The sequence below is a fragment of the Passer domesticus genome, chromosome 4 (genome assembly GCF_036417665.1).
Source record: "Passer domesticus isolate bPasDom1 chromosome 4, bPasDom1.hap1, whole genome shotgun sequence".
In the NCBI taxonomy this organism is placed as follows: Eukaryota; Metazoa; Chordata; class Aves; order Passeriformes; family Passeridae; genus Passer; species Passer domesticus.
The window spans coordinates 61,896,177-61,909,819 of NC_087477.1; the positions used below are offsets into that span (position 1 = coordinate 61,896,177).

At 37.6% G+C, this 13,643-nt stretch overlaps 1 protein-coding gene across 9 annotated transcripts in view; it reads right to left on the bottom strand.

The window, feature by feature from the left end:
* The window catches only part of TBC1D1 (TBC1 domain family member 1), a 101,335-nt gene that overhangs the window by 15,724 nt on the left and 71,968 nt on the right, over positions 1-13,643 (bottom strand). For all 9 annotated transcript variants that reach the window (XM_064418414.1, XM_064418418.1, XM_064418415.1 and 6 more), the window contains 3 exons: positions 7,743-7,928; positions 3,864-4,025; positions 1,891-2,049 (listed from right to left, as the gene is read on the bottom strand). In XM_064418414.1, coding sequence (XP_064274484.1) covers positions 1,891-2,049; positions 3,864-4,025; positions 7,743-7,928 — 507 coding nt within the window. The remainder of the gene's footprint in view (positions 1-1,890; positions 2,050-3,863; positions 4,026-7,742; positions 7,929-13,643) is intronic.

The window sequence follows — 13,643 nt, forward strand, 5'->3', positions numbered from 1 at the left end:
CTATGCACATTCTTGGCCTCAGAAAGCACTATTTACATCTGAGGATGCATCAATTCAACTAAGTGTGAGCAATACTATTACAGCTTTGGCTCACACGGTGTTAACAAGACCCATTTAGCCTAATTTGGGAAAGGTTGTCAAGTATTATAACCACTATATAGTGAGAAAATACCTTTTTTCTTTCAAGGTGTAAGTGCATGCTCTCAGAGGATTCTTAAAGACTTAAGAGAAAATGCTTCCGATAGCCTGAAGGCACACAAGTCAGAACATGCAAATCCCTTCTAGCTGCCTGTCCAGTTACGCTGTCTGTTACTGTGCAGCACAGCACTATTTCAATGTGAATTACCAGGAAGTCTTCAGCTTCCTAATTCACCTTATGGTTATGACAGGGCCCAATCCCTGTGTCAGCTAGTGGGCTGGCAAATAGCACCCTGGCAGAAACTACACCTTGCATGAAAACTACCATGAAGTTACCAATTTGCCAACACAGGCAGTCATTTGTTTCTACAAGAAGAGCACATGGCTAAGATGAGAAGTATTTGTGTGCAGAACCAGGTAGAAAATATGAGCAGCTTGCTGAGCCAGTAAGCCCCAGTCTGCTATTTGAGACAAGCAAGCTCAGACTGACTGTGCTCTCTACTGTCCAGGAGCAGACCCAGCACAATCCCTCTGCTAAGGTGTTCAATTAATTTACCCAGCACAAAACTGTTCACCTCTCACTGAACCACTTGAGTGTCCCACCCTTCACTGGCAGGGCTATCAACACCAGGTATGCTGGACAATAGGCATTTGCTAGTAAATGATCTCTGGCTGCGTGTAAGTATTTCTCTCAAACACCAAAGATTGTTGTCTGGCACTGCTCAGTCCAGGGGAATGCCTAGATGTGCAAAGTCTGAAGGGAGGCAGTTTACACACAGCCCATTCCCAGCTGGCATTAAAGCTCCTTGGACTGTTACTTTCCCAGTGCCAAGTCAAAACCAGGCAGGTCTGCCAAGTAGGGGAAAGTGAAGGTGACAGCCACCACCACCCTCTCCCACCTCCGGTCACGCCACTTTCTGCAGAAACACACCTGTTCTTTCACATTCCTATGTATTTTCTAGGCACCGCATTGGTTTTTTGACTTACTTTACCAAGTGTTGCAAAAAAGGAGAAAATAGCCTCTTTATTATCTAAAGCTTAGGTCACCATTTAAACTTGACAAATTTTCTCATAGTTTAGTACCCACTGAAGACAGTCAGCACACTGAGTTTTTAATAAAATAATAAATGGGGGCTACCAGACAGCTCTGGGTAAAGGTAATCCTTCCTCATCAGGCAAGAAAGGGGGTAGATCCACTTGCAGTGAAAAATGCTTAAATGCTCTTTGAGTAGTTATAAAGAGCAGAATTATGATGGGGCAATTTTGTACTATTGCTTTACAGAAAAGATGTAAAAGAAAATAATGCAATGGGCATTAATCATTCAGATCAGTCCAAGTACAACTTTTCCCATAAATTTTTATCATGACATTTGATTACTTGCAGTGCATAACTTCCTTTGATGGGAGTTTTTCATTGCAAATTCATTTAATCAAATGCAGTGATAATGGATTTCTTAAACTGACCCACACAGATCCTCAGGACCAAAGTGTCACTGTTATGCTCTGGAAGACATTGATTTTTTGCCTTCATTAGGGAAGAATGAATACCAAGTTCAATGTGGGAGTATCCCACACACCAGAGCTGTGATCCTCTTGGAAAAACATCAGCTCCTGATTCCTCACACCAGATTAAAAGCAGTTCTTACCAACAACCTATTATTAAATAGTGAAAGGCATTTTGTGTGTTACCTTTAAGCATCTTACAGAGATCACAAGCCCTTTTTTTTAATTTCAGACCACTACTGTACTTACCTAGATCAATAAGAATTGCATGCTGTTGGGAAGTTAGTTGCTTTAGTAGTTCTTTATAAGGTGTGTCCTTTGGTTGTTGTTTACTTGGAAACTGATGTTTAAGATGGTATTGCTCAGCTAGAAACTTCCAGATCTCCCCACGGTGGTGACGTGGTACTCCTGAGCAGAGAAATTAAACCAGTAATTTGTACTCCTACTGAGGGTTCTGCTCCAGTTAACAGGAATTGAGGAAATGAAGATGCCTATTTGCTATACAGTCAGGCAGATCCCTATTGGCAACCTCCAGTGGACCATAGAAGTAGATGAAACTACAGTGCTTTCACTTTCTCAGCCAATAAAACACATCAGCCCCTTAACAGGAGTGATTTAAAGCAAAAGAAATACTATGAACTGCCGAAGGTTAATGCTTACATCCAGTCTGAGAAGCACTAGAAGAAGCAACAAGAATTGCAATACTTGTCTCTGAATATGCTTATCTCAAATTTTTCTGTGCAAAATACACAACAAAGTGCTGCAATACAACCAATTCACACTTTTCACTAATATAGCATGGACTCTGATGTTATGAGTACGTTTTAGGAAGGTGGGGTGCACACATACCAAAAATATAAATAGGTACAAATGAGACGTGATCTAGAGACTACAACACAAGGCAGATAATCAGATAGCAAATATTGGATTTCTAGTTTTGCTATTGGCTTGCTTAATGACTGGTGCACATAAAAACGTTTTAAAGTTTGCATTTATTTCTCTTTAAAAATGGCAGATGTTACTTAACTATTTCATATAAGTAATGACAGCCTTCATTTTTAAACTGTATGCGAAGCTCTGAGAGTAAAATTAATTTAGCACAAGACTATCACTCACTATTAAATCAGCTACACAAGAAATCAATGCACTTTCACTTGGGGAAGTGTTCTGTCTATTCCATAATGCACTGGAACCAGATACTACAGTTTGAAGTAACTTACACTAGAAGTTCTTAGGACTGTTTTTTTCTTTTGGTATATATGTGACATATGGAGGACAATAACAATAGGAGACATCAAGACTTACTCAAGCATACAAGTTACATGGAAAGATAACAAAACACATTAAGATTTGATATTGTTAAAAATATTGGTTTACCCAGTTATTTTAAATGGGCAATTTGGTTTAATTTGTTTGTATAATTGCACATAGTCAAGTGCAATATTTAAAATACTAAACTTCTGACAGTGGTTAAGTCTTGATACTTCCTTTACATGTTGGAAAGCTTTGTAAAGAACTATAACAAGCTCCTTAGAGTAGTCATCTTCACCATCAGTCCATATAGCACTCAGCCTAAGGCCTTTGGGTCCAACCATGGCAAATGCAACACTGAGTAATAGCCCAATTTCTAACAACATTTAAAAAACATCCTTTGGTTGTATTATTTTTGCTGCAGTGGAGACAGGGGTGGTTGGTCAGCCCTGCAGTTGTGAGGAAGACTCTAAGTGGTGTTTGCAGGGACAACGTTCCTGAACTCAGAGAAAGCTCTTGAACTCAGAGAAAAGGCAGTTCTGCAGAGATACCCACGTCTACTGCTTGGGCACAGACATAGCACACAGCCTGGAACAGAGAATTTCCAGAAAACAGTGCAGAGGGCTTCTTCAGTTATTCACACCATCATTTACTAGCATTATCCAGGTGGGTTTTTTAATTGTAACTCTTAATTTATAAAATCAGATTGCAAAAACTGTAATGCGTTGAGGTAGCATACAACTCTCCTGGTAAGGGCAGATATTATTCAAAAAGGTATGCTGTAGCTCCAGTGATAACAACTGCAGCTACCACTGAAAGGGACTGGTACTTGCATTTGCATAACCATGATGGTAGCAAAAGCTGTGACCTGTTTTGTCAGCAGCCTGAGGAACAGCACTAGGCAGAATATGGTTATCCTTTTCAGATACAATTTACATGCATTTCAACAACTCAAAAAACAAACTGTTTACCTTGTCCAACAGCAGAGTGTATTTTTTCCACATCAAATTTAATCTTTGACCTTCCAGGTGTACTCAACATTTTTTCCCAAATCAAAGTTACATCTTTTAAGCATGGTGTGATTTCCTCATAGTCAAGCTTCAGGCGCCTGTTCTGCAAATTGTTTTCAGATGCTAAAAAGTGACATAATGAATGTAGCAGTTAATATTGTTTACTATTTGTAAAATGGATTAATTTAATTTACAACTTTCTCATGCTATTCATATAAAACATTTCGTACCTAAAATTTCATGATTCTGGGGTTGGATTGGTTTGTTTGGTTTTCTAAAGATATTAATTGTGTTTGGCCAGTTAAATTGAATTCCCTACTCCTAATCAACTCCTAATATGAAGAAACATGAGACATGATGACTAATGAAATAAACATATGATTTTCATAACAGAAATTTTCATTTTCCCAGCTCTTCAGTGCAGAAGATTTTCAGCAAATGAAAACACAAACCCAGTTTAATCATCTATTTGTTATGCATACAGCCCTGTAACAGTAGTAACTAAGTAAAAACAATAGCTGGGAAAGCATCGAAGAAACACGGCAGAAATGAAAATTATTATGTAGCTGAGTGTAATTCCAAAGTTTAGAAGTAGAGTGAGAATTTCAAAGGGTGTCTTGGTATAGCTTTTAAGTTTTTTTTCTATGGGGGCATTTAAGTACTATAATGTTCCTGGAAAACAGAATTTATTAATGTTAAACATGTAAACTAAATAATTAAGCATGTTTTGTGACAGTGGATGGACCTGTGCAAGTAACAAGACTGAAAAAATAGAAGAGGAGAAAAAGAGGTGTAGTTCCTATGAGATATATGTCAGTTGTCTATTCCCAAAAGGATGGAGTGATGAAAGAAAATGCTATAAGGAAACCAGGCTACAAAGACAGCACTAAGGAGAGACAAACAGTGGGAAATTTATAGAGAAATTAACAAAATAGGTTTCAAATTTTTAATTAGGCTGAAATGTGGCTGAGTACTCAATGCACCTAGTTCCAGGACAAGAGCAGGTCTCTACTTGCAAAAAACGAAGCAGAGCAAAAGTTCAAAATACATACAAGTCTGGAAAGGCTCCATAGTATTAAACAAAAATTAAAAGGTAATTATCTTACAAATAACATGATTTGAAATTATGTTTATGAAACAATGTATCATGAAGTGACCAGGTTTTTTTTATTAATTTGCCCTCATGTGTTTACAGTGCTTCTTTGTTGTGATGATGCATTACTGTAATGATAACAAGATACTCTTATTTTGAGGACATTCTGCCATATATCATAAGCCTGCTGCTACTTTTGAGGATTTCACAGTATGAACTCATAGAATCACTCCTATCCATTTCAGTCTTGAGACAATCTATGTTAAAACGTTATTATATTATCTTTTGATAATTTAATTCTCCATTATTTGTATTTTCAAATACAAATACTCCTTTATATAAATTTAATAAACAGTTAAAGATTGCCTGACATTTACATTGCATAATGACACTATCAACACACTAAATTCAACTTGTTCTGAGATCTGTATCTACAATTCAGGTTTTTTAGATTATTGAATTCTAAGAGTCACATAGGGTTATCTTGTCCTGTACCCCCACTGATTACACAAACATTTAGATTTTAAAAAAATTAAAAAGAAAAGAACTGTTTATATCTGGAAAGTGTACCTCCTCATCTTGTAGTTGCTTTCACATGTGAATGACTTTATTCAATGAGGTTATTCATGTGAGTTGTGAGGTTATTCAAGTGTTTGCAAGATTTGGACCTCAGAATATTTAATTTTTAATTCAGTGATTAACTACAGATACATGAAATACATCCACTCATACTTTTCTTATAGCTGTATGTTCACGATGAAAGTAATCCAGACTATCTAAACTATTTGTCAACTTATTCATATTTTTGTCAGGTCACAACCAACACATTTATAAATCAGAATATTAAAAACCTTAAAACACAGATGGTATTGTATAACATAACTTAAAAAGGGGCATTTAAATTTCAGGTTGCAGGAAAACAAACTTGGAGAAATCCTTTAATGTTTCATCTTCTGCAAACGAATGTTTTCTGGTGCTTGGCAACTTTTCAGACTTTTCTGCTTTATTCAGTCTTCTTATGCTATGTGCAAAAATGTAACTTGTGAGGACTCAGGTGAGAATATGCCTTTATCAACAACCTTATTTAGATACTGACACTACCCAATATCACACATAAGCACTACTAGTAAAGATGCTGTGCTCACTGCAGCACAGTTATGTGTTGTTTTCAAGTATTGTCTCTTCATGCAGCAGCTACCTAGGACAACTTCCTCACCCCACAGGGCATACAGCACAGCTTGGCCCTCAGTTCTGCCAACACCCACCTCATTCATTCACTAACTAGCTTTTTAGATGTGCATATCTTAATGTATGTGTGATGGTTTTGCAATTTTTTCTTTTGGGCAGACAAAATTGGAGCATCTAGTTAAACTTGCTAAAATGTGTATGGATATTAACGACCTGCGCTTGCCAAAAAACTGACTGCAGGCTGTGGATTTAGACAATTTGAATACAAGAGAAATGTAAAAAAAAAATCAGAAGTGTATATACAAAAACCAGAGAACATTTAATTCCAAATGCCATAAAAAAGTTACAGAAGTTCATCTACAACAGCACTGTTCTAAGCTTGGAGAGGTTGTATAAATCATTTCTCTTAGCACCTCTTGTCCAGATGGCCCCAGCCTCTGGCCAAGGACACTGTGTATCTGGTATCCATTGTGATATTTTATTTTACTGGATTAGCTAGTACATTGCTGGAACACGCTTGTTACCTGTGGCATTCTTAGGGAACTCGGGTGTCAAGTGTTCTTCAAACAGGGTTGAAACAGGAGAGCTACACTGCTGGGAGCAAACAGCCTACAGGTGGGCCAAGTGCTTTGGCAGGCCATATCCAATACCCAAGAGGTGCTCTGTCTTTCCAGCCATGTGTCTTAGCCTGAGTTTAGAGAGGGATTTCATGCTTGGTGTACTGAACTTTTCATACAGTTGGGCCCTCTCTCTACACACTTGGAAGTCAATCCTTCCTCGAGTAAAGACAAGAAAAAGAAATATTGCCGTTTTCATGCCAGGTACCTTCCCTTTTGAGGGTTTAGGTGCCTACCCCCTTCCTTAACACCTAAAATCACCCAGATAAAAATTTCTGTCCTCATCATTCATATCTTCAAAGGAACAGCTCTCAAAGGCAATCACTTGTGATTCTGCATACACCTGTTCTTCATGTGTAAAAATTGCCACCAAAATGGATTTGTCGCAGCCAAGTCATTCACAGAAAAATTGTGGCTAAGAACAACTGAAAATTACAGTTTCTCAAGCCCCTTTGGACTAATCTAAACCATTACCACCCTGCAGAAACCTTGCCTGCACAATGTGGGTGCTACTGCAGGAACCCATAGTTTCATGTCCACATGAACCTCTTTAAGAACTTCCTTTGAGCCTCAAGACTGGCTAAACACAATGTTGGCAATGACCAATACTTAGACAAGGACCTGTGGATGTGAATGCAGAAAAGAACTGAGTTCATTGTACTGATCATGCTGAATTACTTGTGAGAGCTTCTAGACACCAGCCATGGTAAAAAAAGTGTCCTTTCATATCAAGTAAACAAACAATAAGGTGAAGTAATGAAAAAATGATCATACATTGTGACCTACACTAATGAGTGCTGAGGGAAACATTGCTAATCTGATTGAGCTGTGGGTTCCTAGAATGTTTCATTAAGGCTTGGTGCATCCACTACCAAGGCCACAGAGAAAACTGAAAGGTGAATTTGTATTGCAGTAGGGTGTAGTACTCAAAACTTCACCAACCTTGTAACTTCTGGTTTTCTTTCTCCATTCTGAGGAGCAGTATCTGCTGAATAATGGCTTTCTTCCAGAGCTCTCGAAGCTCATGGGGTGTCCGCTTCCTTTCTTCTTTCACCGGCCCAAAGGGGCCATCTTCACACACCGGCTCCAATGGGGATCTGGGTGGGAGATCTCCCAATTCACAGTAATCTTTGAAAAAGAGAAGCTGCTGTTAACTACTTGGATGTCATGAACACAGGAATGAAGGGACAGTTTGCACACATATAGATACACACATCTATACATACACACTAACCCATGTATCCATGTATATCTAGACAGATAGATATATAGGTAAGAGGTAGCAATACCAAGCAAGGTTTCCCAAATCAGAGTTTCAAACAGACTTAAAAGCTGATTTAGAATAAGAATCATACAGGCTAAAGCCTAGAACAATTTTTTCTATAACGTGGTAAAAACATTGTACCACACAACAAAAGCACATCTTGCTAATTACAACTTTACCACAGAGAACTGAAAGGAAAAGGCAAGTTTGAGAAATTACAAAAACATAACCTACAGCTGAAACGTGGCATGACTCAAATAGCAGATAAAATCAAATAGAACACCCACATAATTTGAAGAATAATCTCTAAAGCATGTTTAACAAAGAAAACACACGCCCTTAGCTGCACAAACACACCACCACCTAAGGCCATACAATGGGATGATTACCAGTTCTTAAAGTAAATAGGTGGAAAGAGAGACAGGCACTTTAGACAGGCTTGTTTTCACTTCTCATTTTTAACCATATCATAACCTTATGCGTTTTTTCTTTTGGCTTCAGATGGCCTACCACAAAATATATAATTTTGTCAAGCATGCAGAGCAATTCTAAGACTGAAAACATTACAAAAGAAAGTGAACATTAAATAAATCTCAGGCAAATTGAAAAATCATTTATTTTTAGGAGAGGGTATATAACATTGTTTTACATAAGTAATCAATGTAAGAAGCACAAGCTGCTATACTTTGTTTTCTTAATACCTGCTGTAGTATCACTTAACTTTACAGTTTTATATAGCTTCTCTGGAGGCTCAGTAGTCTTTGACACGAAGTGTATCTAGCAGAAAAATTACTCAACTCACCAACTTTAAAATGAATGGTCAAAACAACCAAATCTCTTCCTACCAAATCTCAAAGAGAAGGCCATAGCAACAGCACTGCTTCACCCAACCAGAATGGCTATGAAATGGCTCTCTGAGCTATACATGCAAGACAGTTCTTTAAAGTTAGTGCAACAAAATCCATTCACAGATTCACCAGCCAAGGACACACATCTGTGTGTGCTATTTCAAACAGCTCCTGCAGAAGGAGCATTCCTGAAGCAATTATTCAGGAATATTGAACAGTGCTCCATGTCTTTATCATTGCTTAACATGGTGGTAAAGATTTTGAATTAAACACACACATCATCTCATCTCTTCAAAACTAACAAAACAGGAAGGTTTTCCCCCCTTTAATTTCTGCCCAGACTGTCACTCTGCTTTGACTCACACAGCTCATATGCAGCTATTCTTTCCTTGTTTGTTCGAAGGCACTCGCACAACCAAGCTCAAATGACTAAGAATGGAAATGTTCACAGCTGTTCACTTCTGCTTTTCTAAGTCTTGCCACTGTCAATCTTCTCCTCTCAAGGAGTCAGAGAGAAGTAGAATGGCTCCAAATACCACCCATTTCCTTATACAACATTTATTTGCTTGTCACCACAAAGTCTAGTGTAAAATACACATATAAAAAAGACCGCAACATTTTCAGCTAGCAGAACAATTTAAACCCTTACAACCTAGACCTGGACCTAGATGTGGATACCCACACTTATGGTATCTACAGCATTTAAAAGAACAATGAACACCACGGGAATGAGAATTAAGCAAAGGTCAAATATTTGACACTTTAATGGCAATCACCATTTCTACAAAGAAAATAGGAAAACTGACAAGTGCACGCAGAAATACAGCTGGTTATGAAAAGTATCAATACAATGAAAAGACTATTGTATTCATTAAAAGAAACTGGGAAACATTACTATTTTTTCTTTACAGGTAAATGGAAAGACTTCAATGGGCTAAGACCTGCAGTTATGGAAGAGCTACGGGCAAATGTCAGCACACAGAGAAGATACACACACTCAATAACTTTCAACTTGTATTGACCATTAAAGGAAAATAATTTTTATTTGATTGCTGGTTTTGATACAATTCTAGGTTTTGATGCACATGCTATACTGTGTAGAATTTCTAAATATAGTAGCTTTGATCCCAATTTCCCTTAGTGCATATTAAGAAATATTTAAAGGGCAATGCTCTTAAGGATAATGCTGGTAGAATTCACTTACTTTTTTTGGTATAAAATAATAAAGAAATAAAAAGACAATCTTCAAAGGAAATTGTTGATTTCCTCTAAGCCTGCATACAATAATGACACCATGAGAAACAGGAATCAACAGAAGTGCTCACCATACACCAATGCAAAAAAGTAAAAGTGATCTAGATAGGAAACCCCTTATCCACTGTACAGTGTCTGTGGTCTATTCACATTTTACATCCACTATGGAGTGCAGGCACATCCTGGGGGAAGCAAGTATCTTCTACAGGTCCTCCCAGTGGTTTATGTATCTCTTTTAGCATCAGACATGCATTCTGATTTTATGTTTGCATATATGTACTAATATGTTAGAAAACAATAGACTATGTCCAGATACAGTTTATGGGTACCTACTTGCTAAAAAAAGCCCTAAACCCAAAAAAACCCAGGCTGGCAAAGCACATGCAAGGAAACAGATTAAACATGTTGCATTCCTAAAGCAAGAACGAACATATTCAGCACCTAGAATCTTCCTGTCTTTAACGTACACATCCTGCTTCCTCAGGACAAATTTCAGGGACAGGTCTTCAAGTACCAAATTCACAAGTTTATCAGAGACATTACTCACTTGTCGTTCTCCAGTGGTCAAACTGTGGCAACACCTGAACTGCTGCAAAGCATTAATTACTGAAGACCACAGTCCTGCTTCCATTTAGGCGGAAAATTTCCCATCTGTTGCTGACTAATCTGATAAAAATCAGTATTCATTAAAAGAAATAATGCTTAAGGCTATAAAAGAAAATCAAAAGGTTACAGAATTCTATAAGCTGAACAATTATGATTATCAACCCTACCTCTAATGCTTCTGTGAAGAATCCTAGGATTGATTTTGCCTTCCAAAAAGCAGCTCCTTTTCTATTTTTTTCTTTTGCTTCTTATCACTTGTGGACATTTAACAGAAAGTCTAAAGTCTACTCTGATAAAGTATAAGACATTCAAAAGCTGCCTTCCTTCCTGTCTGCACGCTGGCAAGATTTACAGAAAGCAAAATGAACCTGTTTAACTGCTCAGGTGGCCTGTCAGAAGTCTGCAGTTGCATCAGCTGTTTGGCTGGTAAAGGAGGGAGGAAGGTGGAACATGAAGGTAATCCCACAAAGCAAAATAAAAAACTCAGACATTTGGTAAATCAGCACTAACCCATGCCCATGAACATACAAGGTGATGGAGAGACATACCACCCAGCTTCCAGCTGCAGAACAGACAAGAGCAGAAACACGGTGACAAGGAACTGAGTATTGCATTGTTACACACTGGGAATCTGGAGGATAGCAGAGAAAGCAAAGGTAAACAGTAGAGCAACTCAACTGCATCTAACTGGCAGCTCACATTCCACTGAACCAAACTGCCATGTGTTAACATCCAAGCAATGTGTACCCTTCAGAACTTTTATGAGATTAGTAGGTGCACTTAAGCAGGATCTGAATGCTTCAGCACACACTGAAAGACTGCTTCCCTGTTCATGTGCCAACTTAGTCAGCTTTTGTTGACTCCTATTCCACATTTGACCTGACCCTAACTCCTTTTAAATATATTGCTTCCTTTGCTTCCACATAAAATTCTACCTCCATACACGCAACTCCTACAAGCCTATAGCACTTTTGTTCTCTAAGGTTCAGGATTTGGCAAGGTGACTCAATAACTGTTAGAACCTTTTATCAATGGTAATTTAATGGTAATTTTCCATTTGAGGTTCATGTTTGGACTGCACTTCAGAACTATTCTTCTGCACAATGGAATTTTACAAGTCTGTGGGTCAAACCCAAGGATTCCATGAGAAACTGCACTTCACTGGGAAAACCACCATCTTTCCTGGGCTTGTGAGAATTTCTTCAAGGTACTGAATTTTAGATGACACTTCTCATGAACCAGATGGAAATGCTGCTCAAATATTCTAGCACATCCATACGTACCTCAAAAGCACTCCTCTTATGCTCCACCACTTATAATACCCAACAAAGGACAAGGCCAGTAGGAACAATGGACTGAGATGGAATTTGTACAGCTCATCTATTCATTTATACTCAGTTCTTGGCTTCACATGGCACTTCAACCCTAAGGTGAAGAGTATCCCTACACTCCAAAAGGATCAACAAATGCATGACACAAAACTCTTAAATGGAAAGATGACACAAAAACAAAGTAAAAGATTAAGAAGGAAGTATCCTGATATATTACTACCAGGGCCCATACTAAAGAAAGCCTGTACATGGAAAGATGGTGAATGACCTCAGTAGTAATTAAAACAGACAACATCTAATCAGAAATTATATGAACAGGGATATTTCATTTGTAAATCACTAATAAAAAATTAGCTTATCAAATCTTTTCCTAATCAATCCACCTTAGTATTAAACAAGGTTTAAGTGACAAACCAACCTAAAAGCCCAAATTTAAAAAACATTCTTTCAGCATCACTTAGTCTAACCAAGCTCAACTGTCAAAACCAAGACAAAAAGGTTTATCTTTGACTAGAAACTCCAACACTTCAAGTAGAAAGCAAGGGCTGATAGGGAGGAGGCTCAAGAATAATGCATTACCACCAACCTCACTACCAAATTGTTTACACATGGCTTTCTACACGCAGTATTTACCAATCACATCCACTCTCTGGGGTTAAAAAGTCAGACAAAATATGGTGAGAATCTGGACAGAAGAATCCATTACGCCTTTTATTTACTACATTATGTTATTTTTCTTTGTTGTATTTTAAACTTTACAAAATTCAGCTTGGCAAACAAATGAGAATTTCAAAGTCATTTAAGTTTCAATTGCCAAAAGATACAGAAATAAAGAGAAATGCAAGCTTCTATAACAGAAGATATAATAGTTCTATTATTTTACACAGCTGCCAGGAATATTTAACTTCATAACCAGATGTGGTAAAATGACCAGGAGCCTTCTGTAATCAGAAAGCTTCAGAAACAGAATCACAAGAAGCAACAAGTTCTTCTAATCTGACATACAACTTAAAGCAATGGCTGAATGAGGAATTATTGAAAAACTGTGTATTTCAACACTATTGATTAAAATCAGCTCTGAAGGCTGCTTTGGACTTTGCTTTTCTTTTAAAGCCACGACTTTTTTAAAAAGTACTCACTAGCTCGAAATTAATCCCATTTGCTAATATTATCAATCCCTGAGAAAGGAATGCCCTGATATTTCAGTGGGCACAGAAGACATCAAACGTTAATCGTGCACTTACTGGCCGTAGCCAAACTTCTATGCTGCAAATCAAGATTGAGCACATATTTGCTCTGAAAGGAGCAGAACTGAGTAATCAATTATGACCAACTGCTTTTAATTAATAATAACTGTGCTGCTAAAACAAATATATTACAAATAGTTTACACCCCATAAACACTCTTAAGCACAGAATGCTAAAGCAACAGCTTATAGTATTTGCAATGCTCCTACAAAATTATTTTTAAAATTTTTGCTTAAATAATGAAGAGATATAGCCCACACCACAAAGCACATAAACAGACAGGTAGGTGTTAA